Source organism: Petaurus breviceps, unplaced genomic scaffold, assembly GCF_028583685.1.
Source record: "Petaurus breviceps papuanus isolate PSGF00001 unplaced genomic scaffold, PetGlider_PUasm1.0 90503, whole genome shotgun sequence".
NCBI classification, from domain to species: Eukaryota; Metazoa; Chordata; class Mammalia; order Diprotodontia; family Petauridae; genus Petaurus; species Petaurus breviceps.
The window spans coordinates 1,499,407-1,517,030 of record NW_027187265.1 but is presented as its reverse complement, the minus strand read 5'-3'; the positions used below and the strand labels follow the sequence as shown (position 1 = coordinate 1,517,030).

Sequence of the window (17,624 nt, the reverse complement as noted above, 5' to 3'; positions counted from 1 at the left end):
AAAACTAGCCATATGACCCTGGGCAAGTCACTTACTCCCAATTGCCCTCCAAAAAGCAAAAAAATAAAAAAAACAATAAAAATAAAAAAAAAGAAAAATTACAAAACAACAAAAGCAGCTTGGTGTAGTCAAAGAGTATTGGATTTGAAGTCTGAGGACCCACATTGAAACCCTGGCTCTGATATCATTTAACTGTATGTGACCTTGGGCAAGTTACTACCTTTCTCTGGGACTCAGTTTTCTCATCTGTAAAATGAAGGGCTTAACTGGAATCCAGAGAGGATACATTTTGATCCTACGTATAATACTTATTAGCTGTGTGACCTGGGGCAAGTAATTTCTCCTTCCTGGGCCTCAGTTTCCTTACCTGTAAAATGATGGAGTCTGACCAGGTGATTTCTAAGGCCCTTTCTAGCTCTGACATTCCATGAGTCGATGCTGATTAAAAGAATGAATGAAATCTGTATTTCCCATAGCATATAACCTCTCCACTCTGGAGCTCAGGCAGTCCACATTTCTGGCAGCCGGGGTTAATGCACTGACTTGATCTGATGGGAGCAAGCCTGAGGTTCCACACAAGATCAATAGTTTAAATAGAGTAGCCTGATAGGTGAGCCTCAGAGGCTTTGGCCAGATAATACAGCTCAGCTTTCCTGTTCCAGCTCTCCCCACTAGGCAACTCAGCATAGCACAGAGCAAGAGAGGACGTCATGGAATCATTACAGACTCTCAGAGCCAGAGAGAACTTCAAAGCCCTTCTGGTCTAACCTAAACAAGGATCCCCACTACAACACAGTATTAATAAGTGGCATCGATTCAGTACTTTCTGGTTCCCAAAGCACTTCATATACGTGAACCCATTTGATTCTCACAATCACTCTGGGAGGTGGAGGCTTATTTTTATTCCCATTTCACAGAAAAGGATGATGAGATTGAGTCATTTGACCAGCGTCATGCTGTTAACAAGGGTCTGTGGTGGGATCTGAACCCAGCTCTTCCTAATTCAAGTTCAGCACCCCCATTCAATGAATCACAAGTAGTCACTTAACCTTTGAAGATCCCCAATGACGGGGATCCCCCTATCTCCTAGGGTGCCCACTTCACTAAATTTTAATTGAGGAAGTTTTTTCCTAAATTTGCCTCTTTGCAACACCCAGTCATTAAGCTGTTTCTCGGCCCCTCAAATCTGCTATATGTCATAGACAGTCTCCACCAACTAAATGACAGGACTGGCCAGATGCCTACAGGGTGAGGAATGATTACAGAGAGATGACCCAGGCCCCCATTCCTTTCCACACCTGCTTTTCAGTGATGCCTAAAGTTAGCTCAATGGAAAAAGTACAAAACGGAGAGTCAAAAGTCTTGGGTCCTAGTCCTGACTCCTGGGAGCAATCTTTTTCCTGTCTGTTTAACTTTCCTGCCTGGGCCTCATTTTCCACTTGTACTAAAGTCCCTTCCAACTCTGACACTTGGGATTTATAGATGTTCCTCCAATCAGGGATAAAGTCCTTCACTTCCCAGTTAAAAACTAGATGAAAAATTCAACTACTCCTGGGAGAAGGAAACTTAAAAGAAGAAATCACATTGGGGTAGACATGACCAGTAGCAGATCCTTTTCCAAGGGTATGGGGGAAGACAAAAATGGTTCTGATAGGGGAAGGGAGTAGGTGAGGTGGTTAAGAATGACTCTGGCACGTACTAGGAATGGGAGTGTCAAGGAATCAAACTGGTAAAGCCACAGAATGTTGAAGACTGAAGGGCTCTCCCGGCCCATGTCATCAGCCATCTCATTTTACAGAAGAGGAAACTGAAGCTGGGTCTCACATTACATCAGGGATACTGGTAGGACCAGGACCCAGGCCTCCAGATTCTCCTATGGGGGTTTCCTCATTCTATGGCTCATCTTTCATCAGAGCAGAGGATCTTGGGAATGGCTGCCCATGCCCCATGCCAGGATACCTGCAGCAGATCGACATGGGAGCTACTCCTCCCATCAGGAAGCCGCCGTGTAGCAACAGCTACGAAAGCCGGCACCAAATGGCTTTCTGTGCTCATTAGCTAACCTGGACTTGTTCCAGCCCCGCTGGAGAGTGATTCACAGAGATATACCTCTGAGTGAGATAGTACGAGGAGTTCATGTTTGAATCTGTTCTACCCAAGAACTCTGCCCTGGCAGCATCTGGTGGCTGGCTGCCCCCTTCCCCTGAGTTACGAGTCTGTTTGGTTCCTTCTGGGATAACTGTGGGCAAATGAGTCATTTCTTTTATGTTCCTGGGAAAAATGGAGTTCTCTTGTGAGAAGGTCCTTCCTCCCTCTGGGCCTCAGCTTCTCCAGATGTAAAAGGATCAGGTTAAACTAGTGTTAAGGGACGCCCTGAACTTTTCTTTAGCTAGCATTTATATAACACTTTAGGGTATGCAATGTTCTTTATATATGTTATTTTGTTTAATTCTCACAACGACTCTGTGAGCTGGGGCTGATAATTGTGTCTGGGGAAGCATTGGAACTCCCCTACTTTGAGATTCTCTATCCTTAGTCTACACAATCTCCTTATGCCACACAGCTACCTTGTAGGTGGTCATAGGTGATATCTGCTTGCTCTAATGTTCTGACAGTCCTACATTAATTAAGTGCTAATATTCCACTAGTTAAAAGCCCCTGCTAGCTCTAACAGTCTATAAGTGTGTGCATGTCAGGGGCTGAAGCAGGCCCTATCAAGTCACCAAGTATTAAGAGCTTCTGATGAGAACTGACTTCGACTCAGTTCTAGGATTCCTACCCGAGATGGAGTGTGTTTCAGTGGTCTCATTGGTATCCAGCAACTGGAAAAGCAGCTAAGAAGATCCCATTCCCTCTCGCTTGCTTAGGATAACCTGCCAAGGGTCAAAAATGGCTGATGATGCTCCCACTCTTGGGATTTTTTTCTTTTTTTGCTTTTTGGAGGGAGGAAAGCAGGACAATTGGGGTTAAGTGACTTGCCCAAGGTCACATGTCTAGTGTTAAGTGTCTTAGGCCAAATCTGAACTCAGGTCCTCCTGACTTCAAGGCCAGCGCTCTATTCACTGTGCCACCTAGCTGTCCCAGGGACTTTTAAAGAAAGGACACAGCATGGTATTGAGGAAAGGGCCCTGGTGTCAAAGTCCAAAGACCTGGTTTTGAGTTCTAGCTCTGCCACTAACTAAGCTGTAAAAGCCACTCTTTTTTTTTTTCCTGGACCTTGGGTTCCCTCATCTGTAAAATAAGGATAACCATACTCACATAGCCTACTTCACCAAGCTGATGTCAGCAAAGTGTTTTGTAAATTGTAAATTGAAATAGAAATTCAAGCAATGATTATTAGCCAGGCTCACAGAGGGGCCCTTTTTCCAAGAAACTGAAGCACTTCTAACTTAGTACCCTTGGGGAATGAATGGGTGAGTACTCTGGTATAGGAAGAGAATTACAGGGCCTGGTGGTGGCGACAGCTGCCACTCTGCTTCTGAGCTGGCATTAATGGGAAATCACTCAGGGAAACCAACATATACCACTTTAAAACCATGAAGTGAGCAGACATGCTTACAGGGAATGATAATGCAGGGGATCGTGCGGGAGCAAGTGCGGGAGAGACAGCTTTCAATAGTCACACCTGTCCTGGAGAGCTTCCCGGTTACCTCCCTGCAAGCTAAAGGCTCAGGAGGCATCATCTCAGTCATCACTCAAGGCCCTGCTCTGACACCTCCTCTGTGAAGCCTTCCCAGAGACCCTGAGCTAAAACTGACTTCTCTTTCATGTGGCCTCACAGTAAAACACCCCTTCCTCCTCTTGTGTTTGAATCTTATTCAATTTTTTAAGAAATCAGAACTGTGGTTTCATTGTTATGTGGGGGCGTTTCTGGTGAGAACTTTCTCTAACAACGACAAAGGGCACCTTCTCCACTAAGGACAGTCTCAGAGAGTTGCCTAGATTTAAGTGAGGTGGGGCAGCTAGGCAGCACAGTGAATAGAGCACCAGTCCTGGAGTCAGGAGGACCTGAGTTCAAATCTGACCTCAGACACTTAACACTTACTAGACATGTGACCTTGGGCAAGTCACTTAACCCCAACTGCCCTACAAAAAGCCAAAAAAAAAAAGAATTCAAGTGAGGATCATACTAACCAGATGGTGATCAGAGCTGATGCCTGAACCCAGGTTTTCCTGACTCACAGGCATGGCTGTCTCCCTATTATTACTTTTTTTTATTATATATTTATTAATTATTGCTTCTCATTCAAATTTATATCATATTTAAAGGTGTACATGTTTTCATTGGATTGTTAGTTCCAAGTCTTAACCAAGAACCAAATATTAGTTAAACTTTGCATCTCCCCATAGGGCTGGCCTGGGGCTGGCCTGGAACTCATACACAACATGCATGAGCCATGTTGGTAGCTTGGGTTGACCTGTCCCAAGACAGGGGCAGACCCTCTGTCCTTGGTCTGTACTGTACTTGTCACTAGACTTTGTGTACCTGATACAGATGTTACATGGGGTGTGGTTTGGGGGTTCCATTTCCTTTGAGGAAAAGCCTTCATCTCAGATATCTTAACAATAATAAAGGAGAAAGAAGACATAGAATCACAGAAGGAAAAATGCGAAGTCTTATCGGAGCTGGAAGATGACTGAACCTAACCCATTCATTTTACAAAAGCAGAAACTGAGCCTAAAGAGAGTGACTTGCCCAAGGTCACACAGGTAGTAAGTGGTAGAACCAGGACCAAAACCCAGAACTTTTGACTCAAGGCTATTTTATACTATGCTGCCTTATTCACAGGGAGCCTAAGTAATAACAAGCAATAAAAATAGGGTTATGGTCTGGGCAGCTAGGTGGCGCAGTGAATAGGGTACCAGGCCTGGAGTCAGGAAGACTCATACTCATCTTCCTGAGTTAAAATTCAGCCTCAGACATGTACTAGTTGTGTGACCCTGGGCAAGTCACTTAATCCTATTTGCCTCAGTTTCCTCATCTGTAAAATGAGAAGGAGATGGCAAGCTACCCTAGTATCTTTGCCAAGAAAACCCCAAATGGGGCCACCAAGAGTCAGACGTGACTGAAAACAGCTAAACAACAATGGTCTGGACCTATGGTTTCATTCACTCCCTCTCCCAAAGTGCATCAGTACATTTTCTGTTCCTGGCCCTGAGGGGTTAAGTGACTTAATGTCACTTATGTCAGTATGACTCAGAGGCAAGCCCTGAACCTAAGGCTTCTGGCTCCGAGGCCAGTACTCTAACCACAGTCCTCTGCTTCTCAAAAAAAAAATAACAATAATTATAGCATTCCTTTAAGATTTACAAAACTCTTCCCTTCCCCAAACTCTGAGAGAGGAATCGAAATATTATCCCCATTTCACAGATGAGAAAACTGAGGCTCAGAGAAATTAAATGATTGGTACCCAGTCAGTAAGTGTCAGAGCCAAACTTCAAAATCAGGTATCTTGACTCTAAGCTCAGTACTCTAAAGCACAGGTGTTGAACACACAAGTGCCTTCTGAGTGAGGGCCAACTCAGATTAAAATGTAATTGGGAAACATTTAACAAAATAAATAAAAATACATAAATAATATTTATAAATAAAAATACAAAAAGAACATAGATCATGTCAATATGTTGTTTTCTAAGTCAACATGTGCTCTGCAGGACATATAGTGGCTCTGCTTCTATTTGAGTTTGACCCCTCTGTCTTAATAATTCTGTATTTATGGGATTAACACCCATGCAATTGTACCCATGTTTCACACAAGCAAAATCAGCTACATGTATGTTGTTCCCATAAGTACAGAACTATTAAGCCAGCCTTACTTTGTGGTATCAGGGAAAAGGCATCGGACCCAAGGACCCATGTTTGAGTTCTGACCCTACCCCTAACCATAGGGATGCTGCTCTGCAAATCATTTCATGACTGACGTAAGTCAAGAGGACCTATAAAGTCGGTGGAAGCCCAGTTTCAACGTCTTGTCCATTCTTTTTCCCAATCCAATCATTCTACAATGAAATATATTCGTTCTATAGAGGAAAGAACATTGTTCTTGTAGTTAACAGAAAGCTGGGTTCAAATCTCCCTTCTGTCACTTTCTACCTAAGTGATCACAGGCAAAAATCTTCTTGACTATAAGAACTGAGTCAGAGTCAAGAGAGTAGAACCAGGAAAACAATGTATATAATAACAACAACACTGTAAAGAAATCTGATCAGTGCAATGACTGACCATGATTCCAGAGGACCGGATAAAGAATGTGCTACCCTGCTCCTGACAAAGAGGTAGCTGATAGATTCCATATGCAGACATACATTTTCAGACACAATGTAGGAATTTGTTTGTTTGACTTTGGATATGTTACAATGATTTTGTTTTTCTATTTCTTTTTTCCAGTGGTGGGATGTGGGGTGGGGTGGGTTAAGAGGTGAGGAAGGGAAGAAAAGTCAATGAGGCATTTTTTTATTGCAAAGAACATGAGGAAAGCCATAAAGAAGCATAGACAAGCATGACAGTTTTGAAAAGCTGATCTTATATACTTCAAAAAAAATCAAGCTATACATAACAGAGATCTGTACAAACCCTATTTTTCTGTTCTGTGCATATGGAAATACACATTTTATTTGGTGTTTGTTAATCCTAAATAAAAATAATTTTAAAAGAAATCATGGAGACAGCTAGGTGGCGCAGTGTATAGAGCACTGACCCTGGAGTCAGGAGGACCTGGGTTCAGATCTGACCTCAGACACTTAACACAAAAAAATAGCCATGTGACTTTGGGCAAGTCACTTAACCCCAATTGCCCTCCAAAAAGCAAAAACAAAACAAAAAAATCACTTGACCTCTCTGAAAAATGGACATTAACAGGGTTGTGGTGAAGCTCAAATGAGGTGAAAATACTTTGTAAACCTTAAAGTGTTCTTTGTTTCAGTTATTATGATTATTGTTGTTTTTGTCAGCTATGAGAGCAGACTGTCATGTGAAATTGGTATGAGATCATGGAAATAATACTGGACTAGCTGTCAAGAGACCTGGGTTTAATTTAATTCCAGCTCAGTGACTAAACAGTTGAGAAACATTAAGCAAGTGTCTTCTCCTCTCTGGGCCTGTAAGACAAGGGGCCAGGATTAGATGGCATTTAAATCTCTTCCATATTTGCCATTCTCTCTTCTATGGCTCAGCACCTTCCAACTCCAAGATGATAATTCTGTGAGTTACAGTAGCTGGGCTCTCAGAACTATGGTCAGTGTAGGTTCTGTGATTACCACCCACCTGTCTCCACCACCTTTCCTGGCTCCAAAGCTCATTGCTCATTCAGAGATTCCAATTTACCTCCCTGACATGCCCACCAGATCTTATCTTGTAGCCCAAGGCTGTAAGCGTTGGCCATCCACCATGCTGATGCTCAAAACTGATGTGCTAGAAAATTTTACAGACATAAAGAACCAATCCTACATCATTTCCAACTTCCAGCTCAGCTGTTTTGCATCCCTCTGGACTAGGGGCCCAGCAGGGTAAATATATCTTGTAATAGGCTCAGCAAGGATGTTCTGTCCCAGGAACCCTGGAAGTTAACAGGAAAGCAGTTTCGGCTGTGAAAATAAATGTTTCCTTCATAGTTTCGTGGATCTGGAACTCGTTTTGGTTCTCTTGTTCTGTGATAGTAACACTCCTCAGAAGAACACTAGGCTATTACTGTATGCCCCCTGCCCCATTTCTCTGATCAACAGGAACACCTGAGAGAAAAATGCAGAGGAAGCAAGACTTCAGCTAACCTTTGGCACCTCGGTTTTCCTCATTGGCAAAATGAGTGTTAAACTAGATTTCTGAGGTCCATTCTCAGTCTGAAATTTTATATTCTAAAATTTGGTTTTCCAAGATCCCTTCACTTATAGGGCCTAGAGCTAGAAAGGACCTCAAAGGCAAGTCCAAGGGCCTAATTTTACAGATGAAGAAACTGAGGCCAAGGAATTTAAGTGACTTGTCCCTGGTTATAGAGTGTCAGAGGTAAAATTTGAACCCAGGACCTCTGGCTCTAAACTCTGAATATTTTCCCTTATACCATTCCATCAGACAGTGTGTGTTCCAAGATCCCTTCTAATTCCAATATTCTAAACTAGAGACAGCTGGTGGTGCAGTATATAGAACACTAGGCCTGGAGTCAGGAAGCTCTGAGTTCAAATGCAGCTTCCAATACTTACTAGCTATGTGACACTGGGAAAGTCACTTCACTTCTCTTTGCCTCAGTTTCCTCAACTGTAAAATGGGGATAATAATGGTACCTACTTCACAGATTATTGTGAGAATCAAATGAGATAGTCTTTGTAAAAAAGCAGGCACATGTAGGAGCCATATAAATGCTTGTTCTTTTCCCTTCCCTTTCCTTTCTGCCAAGAAGACCCCAAATGGGGTCAAGAAGAGTCAGACATGACTGAAAAATGAATGAACAACAAAAAGTCCAACCCCCCTCATTTTACAGCTAAGGAAACTGAGACCCAGAGTGGTTAAGGATACACAAATAATGGCAGAACCAGGACTTGAATCCTCTGACTCAAACCCAATATTCTTTTCACTGTGCCATGTTACTTCTCACCAAATCACACTTTAATAATCATAATAGCTTAGATTTGGAAGGAACCTCAGAGGGCATCTAGTCTAATCCTGCTATGATTAGAAATCTTCTCCACAACATTCCCGACAAGTGGGCATCCCAGTCTCTGCTTAGATACTTCCAGTGACAGGGAACTCACTACCTGGTGGGGCGCCTTATTCTCTTGCTAGGTAGCTCTGGTTATTAGAAAGCCTTCCTCATAACAAGTCAAAATCTGGGTTCACTTCACAGTAGCACATAGCTAAACTACATTTGCCAGGACTCAGCTCAGCTTTGCCACCTCACAAGTAGGAAGGCTGCATTTTTTTTTCAAAAAGCCTAGAAGCCTACGGTTTAAAAATGTTAAAAAAAAAACAAAACCCAACACAAAACAAAAAAAGACCCTCAGCCCGAGATTCCACATAAGAAAATAACCTGTCGCTCTCGGCAAACCAAAGCAATGAGAACACAAGCTTGTTGAATTCATGTAACACTTTTAGAACTCCCTTCCTCCTCATCCACCTCCTCTCCATCTGCTGGAAAAAGGGCACAGAAAAAATACAGCAGGAAGATTCCAGCTTTGGATTCCCAAATTCCCCACAGTGCTAGGCCTCCTGGTTAAGAAATCAGCCCTGGCTTGGGCCTGGGGCGTCCTTGTCAATAGGCTGGCTACGGTTAAGTCACACTCGATGTATTATTCATACAGGCCAAGGGTCTGTCACTGTTTTTGTGATCAGCTGGGGATTTCAGAGAAATGAACTGTAACTTAGTCATAAAACATTGCCCTGAGCCGAAACCCCTTCTATGAAGCCGCGATCACAGGGATTCCATGAATACCCTCCCCAAGCACCCCAAACTCTGATGCATTTTCAATTAGAGACATTTGCCAGGGCTATGCCTGGAGGATCTGCACTTTGGAGCCAAGAATTCCAAACCAGCTCTGTCACTTCAGCAATTTACCTCCACTCCACCCATGGAAGGTGGCACAAATGACAGGATGTCCCTTAGAGACCATCCAGGTCAACTTCCTCATTTGACAGAGCAAGAAATTGATGTCCAGAGAGGGAAAACCAACTTGCCCAAGATCATACTGTAAGTCAGGGCTGACAGCTCTAGAACTCATGTCTCCCAATGGTCAATGAAGTCATCTTTTTTTTTTTTTTTTTTGCTTTTTGTAGGGCAGTTGGGGTTAAGCGACTTGCCCAAGGTCACATGGGTAGTTTTTGTGTTAAGTTTCTGAGGCTGGATTTGAACTCAGGTCCTCCTGACTCCACGGCTGGTCCTCTATTCACTGCACCACCTAGTCGCTCCTGAAGTCATCTTTCTATCAAAATGTTGGAGCTGGAAGTCCTTAAAGATCATTTGGACCCACCCCCTAATCTTACAGATAACCAAACTGAGGGTCAGAGAGTAGTGCCCAAGGCCATAGATGGTATCACCAGAACCTTAAACTCAACAAAGTTCTCCTCCATCCTACCCTCCCCACACCTCCTCTCCCCCCCCCCCCCAATCAAGGCTCTTTCCACTAGGTTATGGTACTAGGCTTGGACTTAAAAGACTTCGGTAGTGAACAGCTAATGAACAAAAAGCACTTAAAACACATCAACACTCACTACATAAGCATAAATGAAAAATACCCCTTAAGTGCCTCTGATACATCAGTGGTAAAATTCTCTTTTCCCATGAAAGAGGAAGTGAAAAAGTACAAGAGGTAACCAAATTAAATTATGTTAGCAAAATATTATGATGCTGAGGAAAGGCCAAGGGTCATTGAAAGGCCAAATCACCATCGGGATGCCAACTCGGCCCCTACTTAGGTCACAATAGAATCTTAGCGCTGGAATGGACCCTGGGACACTGGATGAGAGGCCATCAAGCTCGTTAGAGCACAAATATTGAAAAACAGGGTGTTAACACATAAAAGTCAAATGCTGGAAGATCCCTGAGTCCAGGGGTCCTTAAATTACATCTTTCTTTGCATTAGCTTCCAACTGAAATTTAGCATTTCCTTCAGTTATTCGAAAACATTACTCTGGAACGGGGCCCTGTGGACTCCAAAAGGCCCTGGGATCTATGATACAAAAAGGCAGAGTCCCCTTCTCTAAAGCAACACTCCCATTATCTAGAGGAAGAAACTGAAGCTGAGAGTTTGCCAGATAAGCAGGGAGATAGCCAGGGGCTCACTGAAGAGTACCTAGGCAGTGATTTGGAACTGATAGACCCCCAAATTTCAGCTCTGGAAACCCAAGGGAAGGGGAAATGGAAATCCTTCTTTGGCGCTACCACATGGGAGCTATTGTTGGTTCTGGACATTTTAGTTCCTTTCAGTTTTAAGAACCAAGTTCATTTGCATCTTCTCAGAACCCTTTCTTTTGCAGTGTCATGAGCTGAATTTATCTCAGGAGCACCATCCCCTTTTCCAGATTCATATGCTGAACTCCCAACAAGCCCAGGTCATGTGATCCTGGAAGGAATCACATGATCACACTATTTTCAAGCGGTAATGGCAGGTTCTGCATCAGACACCAGCAGTCATTCATTTAGAAGCTGCCTTCCCAATGAGACATTTTATAGTTTCTCATTTGAACAAATCCAATTTCTAACAAAACTGTTTGCCTGCTCCATCCCACCTCCTCTGCCCCCTAGTTCATTCCCTTTCCTTGCCCTCTCATAAATTCACTGAACCAATGAATGTCAGAGATGAAAGGGACCTTAGCTAGCTCACGGAGCCCAACCGCGCCCCCCCCCCCACCTTGTTTTTTGGAGAACTAAGCCGACACTCAGAAAAGGGTTTGCATTTGCCTGACAACTAAGTGGGAGAGCTAAAATCTGAACCCAGCTCTTCAAACTCCAAAGCAGTTTCTCCTATCTATCATGCTTTATCACTCCCAGACTTGGATCACTTGCAAAGAAATAAATCTATGAGTCAGCCAAACTAGGTGAATTGTGTGCACCCACCATGTCAGAAGGGACTCCCTGCATTGCTCAGAGGTTCAGAGTTTGCATCCTGGGCTCAGCACGGACAATGGAAGATACTGACAATGGGAGAGGTGAGTTATAGTGCCCTTGCCTTAGAGGTAAAAATAGACAGTGACCATCCAACCCCCTCAATCCCATTCATCCTCTTCAGCAGAGAAATTTATCCTCTGTGAAAAGAATTAAGGCTCAAAAGATTTATTTATTGTAACGTTCATGCAGCCCCCTCCACAGTTTCCACTTTCTCAGCCTATTGATGCTGAATGGATTGGAACGGGAGTTTTATGATTTAATCTTTGCCAGTTTATAGATTGTTTTTATAGGCAAAGAAGGGAAGATTTGCTAGAAGGCTGTCACAGGAAAGGGGTGTTAGTATTCCAAACGATGGTCACCCAAAATAAACAGCCTTGTTAATCGGTGTCACTGTCTGCTTTGGCAGAACCAGATATATCCAAACAGAGAAAGATCTGGAAGGAGCAACCCATGAGGCCCAGAGCTTAAAAATCTACCCTGGCTGAGATTCCCCACTTAGGAAAATTAACAAGTGGTCGCTGAGGAAGAATCATGTCCTTTCCAGGCTCCGGAAAAGGATGGTTAGAGAGATAGCTAGATAGTAACTCATGCATTTCTAGGGCACATCTGGCCAGCTTGGGAAAGGTCAGATTTCAGATGTAATTCACCGGGTGACATGAAATATACAAATGCTTCAAGTCTTCCTTCCTCTCAGCACTGGCTCAAGTACAATCTTTTGAAATGTGTTTGGTGGGGTATTTTAATGGGGGTAGCTAGACCAGAAGGATGGGAAAGAAGGATATCGTCCCTGTGGCACAGAGAAAACCAATCTGGATTTGGAAGCAAGAGCCTGGGTTCAGCTCTCCCACTTGCCACCAGTGAGACTTTGGGCAAGTCACAACCTCTCTGGGAGTCAGTTTCTCCATAAGTGAAGTGAGTAGGATTTAGATTAAATGACTTTTAAGATCTCTTCTAGCTTTCAATTTACAATTACAGTATCCCTCTTCTTTTAACTAACTCCATTCTTTATCAGTATATGTATGGAGTAGAAAGGCAGAGGCAGAGGCACACAGGCCCCCCTCAATGCAGAAAACTGTGATGGTACAGCACAGACGGATATTAATTTCCCTTCCTTCCTCCCCTGCTCAGGGCCCGAGACTGCTGCTTACTACAACACGTTACAGCTTCACTGGATCCCCTAAAGGTAATGGCGTCACAGAAAGAGCACTAGTTCTAGAGTAGAGGAGCCTGGGTTCAAATTCAGCCTATGACCTTGGGCAAGTCACTTGATGTCCTTCAGCCTCAGTTTCTTCATCTGTAAAATGAAGATGCTGGACCAGATGGCCTCTATGGGTCACTTTCAATTCTATAATTCTATGATTCTTCACCTTTACCAAAGGTGCTTCTGTAATCCTCACTTCCTCCTATGCATAAATCCCTCTTAGGGAAGTACCTTTGTACCCTCGTTTTAAAAGGCTGGAACTAAAACATACCTCTTGGCTTGTGACTAAAGAATACACATTATTAGAATTAGGCCATACTTAGAGCATATACAAAAACATGTTATAATGTTTGAGAGGATGCATAGAATGTTAAGTCTGAGAGGGATTTTGCTAAATAGAACATAGGCTATTAGAGCTGAAAGAAACCTCAGAACATACAATACAGAATGTGTCAGGGCTGAAAGGGGCCTTAGGATACAGAATATTAAGAGGTGAAAGTAATCTTAGACAATATAATCCAATCTCCTCATTTAAAGAGGAATAAACAGTCACCCAGAGGAAAAGTGACTCGTCATACACTGAGGAAAATGATATGAAGATATGATGGCCTTTATGCCCACTAAGGAGCTTAGCACCCTGGTTGCAACATAGTAACTCCCTAGGAGTGGAGTTTACTGGTATATTGGTTGGGAAGGAAGTGGCAGAATGAGAAGAAACTAGACAGAAAAATAGGAAGAAAGAAGAGGAACATCAGATGCTATGTTTTCATTGACCACAAGAAAAAGTCACAGTATTTCAAAGAAGTGTGGGTTGTTGTTCTCTCGGGAGCTCCCTCCTGCCATGCAAATTTGCCTACAATGCCCCAGACATTAATGGAATGGAATCAAGGGTTCATCAGCTGAGGTGAAAGAGAACCCCTCTTTCTTACATAAAAACAGTCACCCTTTCTGGTCATGTGATGGGGGAGGGAGGGAGGGAGAGAGGGAAAAAAGGAAAGAGGGAGGGGGAGAGAGAGAGAGAGAGAGAGAGAGAGAGAGAGAGAGAGAGAGAGAGAGAGAATGTTTGAGTCCTCCTAGGACCAAGGCAAATCCCCCTGCTCTCCCAAAGGGAAGTCCTGGCAAGGGGTTAGCTGATGGAGCTTCTCAGCACTACCAGCTGGGAAGAGAGGTTTGTGTATCATGGGGGGAAAGGAGATGGTGGTGGTGGTAGTGGTGGTGGTAAAGGCATCGTCATTAGGTCAGGTTTGAAAGCACCACAGTAGAAGTCTGACATTAGGTGCAAGGTGGCCCATCCTCTTACAGATATAAGGGGATCAGGAGACAGAGTCCTTTGGCATCAAGGTTTAGGGGAGGCCCCAGGAGTATGAGGAATCAGAGGCAGAACCATTTGCCAGCTCCATACCAATCTCTCATGGGTGCCTCTGGCCTTCTCAACCTGTATCCATCCCTCTGCCTACATAAAGCACAGAGCTGTTGGCTGTTAGAGCTGGAAGAGCCTTTAGAGATCCTCTAGTCCAACCCCTCTTACAGATGAAGAAATTGAGACTTGGAAGGGGGAAACGACTTGCCAAAGATAACACAGCAAGGAAGTAGCACATCTGAACCCAGTTCTGACTCCATGCCCAGTGCTCTTTTCCAAATACTCCAATCCTCCTGTGCCCAACATAGCAGAATGCCTGGAAAACATTCCCACTGTGTGTGTTGGAAAGGGGGGATGACTGTGGAGGGGAGAGCAGGAGGGAGGGCAGACTGCAGAGAGAGGAGGAGGAGGAAGGAAGGCGGGAGGGAGAGGGAGAGGAAAGCTCCCAAACCGCCACCCAAAAATGCACACGTTGGAGACACCTGGCAGCAGGTGAGCCTCGTCACTTACCTGACCAGCTATGGGACGCTGCCAGGAGCAGGAAGAGCAGGGACCAGGAGCGGAGCCGGCGAGAGCCGCGGGCAGGCTCCATGGGGTTCTGCTGTGGGGAATCGAGAGGAGATCGGCAAGTGAGCGAGGAGCTAGCCCGGTGCGGGCAACCAGACGGGCGGATGGAGCAGAAATATGACAATCTTCTACCTTTCCCTCCCTCGCCCCTCCCCCGTCCCTTCTCCTCTCTCCTCCGCCCCTGCCTCCCTCTTTTCCCCCTCCCCCCCAAACCAGAAAAGGGAACCGACCTGGCGCAGCAAGAGAGATGCCACGCCGCGGTTATTTTTGAGAAGCCCTCATGTGCAAGGGGAGGGGGGGGTTAAGTGAGAAAAGGGGGGAAGGGGAAGGATGGAGGGGGGAGAGGGAGAGATGATGGAGGGAGTGAGGATGGGGGGAGACAAAAAAGAGAGGAGATGGGGAGGAAGGAGAGAAAAAACCGAGAGGAGGAGAAACAGGAGGGAGAAAAAAGGGAGGAGAGAGGGAGACTCAGACAGACAGACCCAGACCTAGAGAAGAGGGAGGTAACTTGGGGGCAAGGGAGGAAAGACCTAGACGTGAGAGAGGAGAGAGACAGAACCAAAGGAAGGAAAGAAGAAGAAAGAGAGGAGACGGGAAGAAAGAAGAGAGGAAGAAGGGAGAGAGGCAGAGAGAGCGAGCAAGAGACTGAGAGATGGAAGGGATGGGGAGGAGTGTGTATGTGTGAGTGTGTGTGTGTTGCGTGCGTGTGTGTATCCGCGCGCGCGCGCGCGGGAGAGTGCGCCGGCTGCACTGACCTGGTCAATCTTGGCCGTGGTGCCCGTGCGCTGCCCAGGAGCCTTTCCCAAACACTCGGGGAAATCGGCCGCCTTCCACAGGCGATCACATAGTCTGTCCGCCCGCCACCCCCACAGCAGCTCAGCCCTGGCGCTCCCGAGCCTGCGCCGGTTTTCCCCCAGCCGCACCTACAATAGCCCGGGATTGGGGCTGCTCCAGCCCCGCGCCCTCCCGGAAGCGCGCAGCTGCCCGCTCCCTTACTCCAAAAGGCTTCCTTTTCCCTCTTGTTCAGTCCTGCTTCCCCCAGCAGGGTCCTCCTCTTCCTCCTCCCCTTCCTCTTTGGCTGCTGCCTTTCCTCTCTCGATTCCTCCGATAACGTCTTCCAGCACCCCCACTCCGCCGTTGCCTAGCATTCGGAACTAGATGGGGCTCGGTTTTCAACAATGTACCAGTTCAGAAAACCTCCCTACACCCTCCAACCCCCTATCACAGTCATCCCGAGAAGGGCTCAGCCCGGGATTGATTTAAGGTAGTTTAAAAGGCAACTGGTAGGAGTAACGGGAGACAGAGGGCACTGCTACACTTGGAGCAAACTTGTTTTTGTAAGGTCATCGCGGTGTGCCTTAAACATTGTTCTCTTAAGGTGGACTGGAGGAGTTGGTCGGCCTACCTTCTGGGCACTGGGAAATCCCTTGCAGCGACTCAGTACCCTATGTGTATTAGTCCTGCTCACAGCTGAAATTGAACTCATTGAGCTTTCCAAAACCCACCTTTCCCAGGGGTATCCCTTGCCAACCCACTTTAGGCCAGCCTTCTCATCCCAGTCTGAATTTAGATGTGGAAAGAAGCTTAGAGATCTGGGGCTAAGGACTAATATGCAATGCCCTCATTTTACAGATAAGAAACTTAGAACTAGGCAAGTAAAGTGACTTCCCCAAGGTCACACAGGTATGTAACAGTGCTAGGACTGAAACCGAGGTCTTCTGACTCGGAATTGCCAGTGTTCTTTCCTCACTGCCTCCCCTCTTTTCTTCCAGCTAGAACATCGAGGGACCCTTCCTCCTTTCCTTCCCTTCTCCCTTCCCCCAATGCCTGTTTATTTCAAAGCTTTCCTGAGGTGGAAAGAGAGATAGAAGAGCAGGAAGTATGTATGTAGGAAGGGGGGGAGGGGAGAGGAAGGGTAGGGTGATGGGGACAAAAATAGAGTGTGTGTAGGAAGGACTTCAACACCGTTTGGAAAAGAGGTAGAAGGGAAAGGAATAGGAGATGGAGGGGAAGGAGAAGAGGAGGTGGGGTAGAGAAGCAAAGCAAAGGATGACAAGTTGAAAGACCAAAGAGGGAACCCTAAGAGGATGCCTGCTTGTAGCTAGAAATGATTTATGTCCTCACCTGGTTGATGGCCGGCTCATCACAGGTGAGTCATGCAGCAAGGAAGTCAGACTGAGAAAGTAAAATCAAGTTTAGACTTGAATTGTGGCCTCCAGGGTCCTGGGCTAGGTTGGAACTCTGGACTCCAGTCTCTTCTGCAAAGGTGGCAGCCCCTAGGAACAGAGCATTGAAGATGATGTCTTTGTATCCTTATGTCCCTTCCTCTTTCTGGGACTCAGTTTCTTCACCAGAAAAAAAAATATGGGAGGAGACTAGATAATTTCTAAGATTGTTTCATAGTCTAATGTTTCCTAATCATGTGACTGTGCTCAAGTCACTCCCCTGCCTACCTGGAAAGGTTTTGAGGAAAGTGCTTTGTAAAGTGTGTTCTAAATGCAATCTATTATCAGTGACCATAATCTATGATGATCTGATGAAGAAAGGGTAACTGGGAGAGAATGAGAACAGAAATGTGAAACTTTGACTACCATTAAAAATTTTTTTGGAGAAAACTCCATCCTATGATTATAACTGACAGAAGGTATTACAACAAATGAGGGGGGAAGGGAGATCTGAAATTTTCCCTCCCCCAATAGATGAGAGAACTGAAGCTAAGAGCAGGGAAATGATTTATCCAAGGTCATACTGTAAGATGTCTGAGATGGAACCAAAACTTGACTTTCCTGATTTTTAGTTCATTTCTTGTTCTGTGATAGTATTTGAATGTCAGCAGGAACTGTGGGGCCTGAAATGGTTGTTGGGAGTGGTTAAGATTTGAATATAAATTACAAGAAGTTCAAAG

General features: G+C 45.0%; 1 protein-coding gene across 3 annotated transcripts in view; it reads right to left on the bottom strand.

The window, feature by feature from the left end:
• LOC138141829 (tyrosine-protein phosphatase non-receptor type substrate 1-like) overlaps nucleotides 1-15,978 on the bottom strand; it is a 72,502-nt gene extending 56,524 nt beyond the window's left edge. Inside the window, exons 1-2 of one of the 3 annotated variants that reach the window (XM_069062705.1) lie at nucleotides 15,475-15,978; nucleotides 14,663-14,753 (exon numbers count right to left, since the gene is read on the bottom strand). In XM_069062705.1, the coding sequence (XP_068918806.1) occupies nucleotides 14,663-14,744 (82 nt within the window). In that variant the 5' untranslated portion in view covers nucleotides 14,745-14,753; nucleotides 15,475-15,978. Of the gene's footprint in view, nucleotides 1-14,662; nucleotides 14,754-14,949; nucleotides 15,402-15,474 lie in introns of those variants that run through there. The other 2 variants (XM_069062706.1, XM_069062707.1) reach the window with 2 other exon arrangements.
• Between the last annotated feature and the right edge of the window lie 1,646 nt (nucleotides 15,979-17,624).